The sequence below is a fragment of the Polyergus mexicanus genome, unplaced genomic scaffold (genome assembly GCF_030449975.1).
Source record: "Polyergus mexicanus isolate NDT 795.1 unplaced genomic scaffold, iyPolMexi1.0 SCAF_12, whole genome shotgun sequence".
NCBI classification, from domain to species: Eukaryota; Metazoa; Arthropoda; class Insecta; order Hymenoptera; family Formicidae; genus Polyergus; species Polyergus mexicanus.
The window spans coordinates 8,838,664-8,842,709 of NW_027223332.1; the positions used below are offsets into that span (position 1 = coordinate 8,838,664).

Genomic DNA, 4,046 nt, shown 5'->3' on the forward strand with positions numbered 1-4,046 from the left:
TACTTCCAAATTAATCGATCAAAGAAACAATAAAAAAAAAAAAATATTCAAACGCACTAATGAATCTGTACCAGATAAAAAATATACGCAACCCATTTTCGGCAACAAATTGTGGAAAAAAAAAAGATTTGCCGTGCACATCCCGTTAAAGAAACGATGATAATTGAGCAAGCATCCTTCAACGGGACCCAATGACATTTAGCTCAGTGTGACATGATGATCTCGGGGAAGATGGTCTCTCCACGATGTCGATGTAGAGTGTGTTGTCTCTCCGCTTCCCTCTACGGCGGCAATATACACACGCACCCGCGCACACATCGCAGCTGTGCTGTTAAACGTGAATCCGTGTAAATCGCATGCGGCCCCTCTGTGTATCCCATGTGCATCCCACTTGTGACATGGTGGCCATCGGTGCGTCAAACCGATGATGGTGTTGGTGATGCCTTCAGGGGTATATATACGACGAGCGCTGCGGGGCTTGATAAACACTTGCCCATCAGCGATTACTGCTGCAGGATGTATACGTCATTGGTAAGCGTTAATTAAGAGGAAAAAGATTCAGAATATGGGGAATAAGGAAGGATCGGACTCGTGCTCTCCGATAGAGACGCGTGTTAATACGCGAGACGATCGTAGCCAGGTCGTGTGAATTTGGCGGTGCATTTCACGACGATTCCCTGTGCGCGTTCTCCCGAACGTTCTGTGAATTACGTTGTTGTAAGTGACACTTCGCGATTATTCGGTATAGCGTATTCGAGAGCTCCGGGGGACTCGGATATCGGTGGGTAGAATGAGGGGCGAAACGGGAGGTAAGTAGCGTCTCCCGGAGGATCGGCGGTAACGATATCGATCGATGCCGTCGGGGTTACACCCCAAAATTTGTCATCTTCGTGTAACGCGCGTACGTTTTTTAGGTAAAAAATGTTTTAACGCGAAAATTGAAATAATTTCTTACAAAAATATTAACCCCTAATAAGTTTTGTGTTACAAGAGATAGAAAAAAAAGAGGCCAATGATATTCGAGAAGTTGCAAAATATTAATGATGTTGGAATAAATTTTAGCGTAAGGACTAATTATATCAATTTTTAGCAATATTATAACTGTATTACTTCACAATAGCAATAATAATTAACATTATCGCACAATAATATCCCGCGCGTTCTAACAATATATTGTTTTGCGCTACAACCCGAAATATCATTTAATTTATAATATCAGGATCATGTCACACACAAATGAGACAATAAAGGTAATAATAGTATAATCCACATATTATAGCATAATGTGACATTAATATGTCATTAACATCGTTCGTTTTATTCGAGGCGCGGCGTCTGACCTAATAACGCTAATACTACCGCGATTTCTGTCATGTCTGACTCAAAACGGTATCACTACTTCGGCGCGCGGCGCCCGTTTCCACTGATTCTCGCAGAACTTTCTCTCCGTTACAGCACTCTCGATTTAACAATCGGAACGACGCTTTATGAAATTAAATCAGCAATAATTTCAATCGCGACGAATAAACGCATCGTAATATTAAGATTCAAAAATTGTAGAAATATTATCAAAGATGAGTTTGCATACATCAGGATAAGCGCATTGTTTCTAATTACCCCGTGATATCGCCGTAGATAAATCACCGTTTTTACTAACTGTCGTGCAAATTACGTCGTAAGAGACGGCTGAATATCTTCTAAGTAGCGGTAGCCATTAGCATTCCCCGCATAAGCACTTGTGCAACGACACGAATGTCAAACAAGGAAACTAACGAAAAGGCTAATGTTCATCTGATGTTTATGCATCTGGAAATTTGCACTGTGCAATGATTGACTAAGATAGCTTATTTTTCTCTGCGATATAACACATGTTATGTCAGTGGCTTGGATATATCTTATCGTTGTACATCTCGATATTAAATTATATTTGCACCACGGGTGCGTTTTAATCGTCACTTTAATTGAGATTCCATCTAAAATCGATGAACGAGTCAATTAATAACGGAATTAATTGATCTTAATCTTTAAGGATGAATATTACTTTTATTCCCAACTCAGCGTTTATATTAAATCTTTCGCAGATTCTATAACTTTGATTCAACAATGGCCGACGCTATGTGATTTCGTAATGTAATGTCAGCTTGATTTTAATTTATCAACGTTGAAAATTTTTATTTATCGTGCGTACATTCAAGAAGTTGTATTTGATATAAATGCAGGGAGAGCAACACAATTGAAAAAATTGAAAATCAATTAGGATAATCGTGATAATAAATCTGTCATCTCTAATATATTCCAATGATAAATTAACAATAAACATTTTTAGTAATAATTATTAAACGGATAGCGATATCATCATTTTTCATAATTTTCTAACATAATTCCAACACAATGGAAAATATCGTAATGTCATATTTACATCATTAATATTAATTACATCGAGGTTTTTTAGTTCAAAATTAAATGCGTACATTTTTATAATCATAATAAACGCGTTATCGCGGTTAATTTAATCATTATTAAAATCAACTTTTTCTCCGCGGTAACTACCAGGTGATCTTGCTCGCGTTGTCAGCGTACGTCGTTGCAGCGCCCGCTGACGACGTGATACCGATCGTCAGCCAGAGCCAGGAAGGTCCCAATCCGGATGGATCCTACAAGTGGAATTATGAGAGCGGCAATGGCATCAAGGCCGAGGAGGAAGGCCACCTGGAGGACGCCGGCACCGAGAACGAGGCGATGAAGGCGGAGGGCGGCTTTAGTTACTCTAGTGACGATGGTCAGCCAATCTCCCTGACATACAAGGCCGATAAAAACGGCTTCCAGCCGGTGGGTGCTCATCTACCCACTACACCGGAAATCCCGCCACTGATACAGAAGGCACTCGAGTGGATCGCGGCTCATCCGTCCAAGGACGATGAGAACCAGGTGTAACCGCGACCGGCGTCGCCGTCCAGCATATATGTGATTTCACGATCTCTCACGTAATTATTACGCCAACGCGAATGGAAGACGAGACACGATACACCCGATGATACCGGACGATGAGTGTTGCTGTGCCACCCTCGCCCTGTTCTTGCCCTCGAAGCCAACACGGAATGCTCTGGTTCAAATTGTTGTAAATATTTATTGTACGTCTATGGATATATATTATATATGCAATCACACATATTTTATTATTATATTGTATTAATATACGATATACATATACATTATATATATACGTATAGGAAGACACGAGCATAGTACCTATACGACTATGTAATTGACTCGTCGTTAGGTATATGCCATGGTGCATTAAGAATAAATGTTGCATCCCAGGAGAGAGACGCTGCTATCCTATTAATATGCCCGATCTTTCCGACAAAATATATACGAAAGTATGTGCGAGGTTCTCTCTACCTCGAGCCTTCCAGGAAGGAAGGACGCGGGTAATTGTGTGGTTAGCATGATAGCGTCACACTTGCTCATCTTTTTGTGTATTCCGTGAATTAAAATTTAAAATTAAAATTTCTTTTCTTAAAGACACATGCAATATAATAAAATTATTCGCGCGAATTCATTCCGATCAATTTCGAAAATGCTTCTCAATTTATTCGCGTCGATTGTTTGCGAAATTTACATCTCTCAGAGATACATAGAAGCTAAAGAGAGACCTCGTATTCGAGCAATAATATAATATGTATAGATATAATAGATATTAGGGCCATCACGCGATTAAGCCGAGTTGATTTACGATAGAAAGTCATATGGTTATTACTGTAAGATATTACATTGCTGTAAACACAGCTGCTGCGCGCGTCTTTATTACTCACACACACACACACACACACGATGGACCTTGCTCGCTATCATTAATCAATCACGTAGACAAAGACGTGCGTCTTATATAACGAGCGTCATATGAAAAGCGCGAGTATTTTGATTACGTTCGTTTGATGCAATGAAGGTGCATTTAGATAGTTTGTTTAATCGCTTTCGAGATAATCACGATTCACATTTATATGTACGTCATTTATTAACGATCTACTAATTCTTAAATATAA

The 4,046-nt window shown here is 39.5% G+C and overlaps 1 protein-coding gene across 1 annotated transcript; it reads left to right on the forward strand.

Moving 5' to 3' along the window:
• Window positions 1–363: 363 nt before the first annotated feature.
• On the forward strand, window positions 364–3,323 carry LOC138938164 (endocuticle structural glycoprotein SgAbd-4-like). Its single transcript, XM_070304957.1, has 2 exons — window positions 364–531; window positions 2,554–3,323. Exons 1-2 carry the CDS (start codon window positions 379–381, stop codon window positions 2,932–2,934), a joined length of 534 nt encoding a protein of 177 aa, XP_070161058.1. The 5' UTR covers window positions 364–378; the 3' UTR covers window positions 2,935–3,323.
• The last annotated feature ends 723 nt before the right edge of the window (window positions 3,324–4,046 follow it).

Excerpts from the sequence above, each read along its gene's own strand:
- LOC138938164 (XM_070304957.1), top strand. The coding sequence starts at position 379 with ATGTGCATCCCACTTGTGACATGGTGGCCATCGGTGCGTCAAACCGAT. Across the intron at positions 532-2,553 it reads GCAGGATGTATACGTCATTG|GTGATCTTGCTCGCGTTGTC; the intron begins GTAAGCGTTAAT and ends GGTAACTACCAG.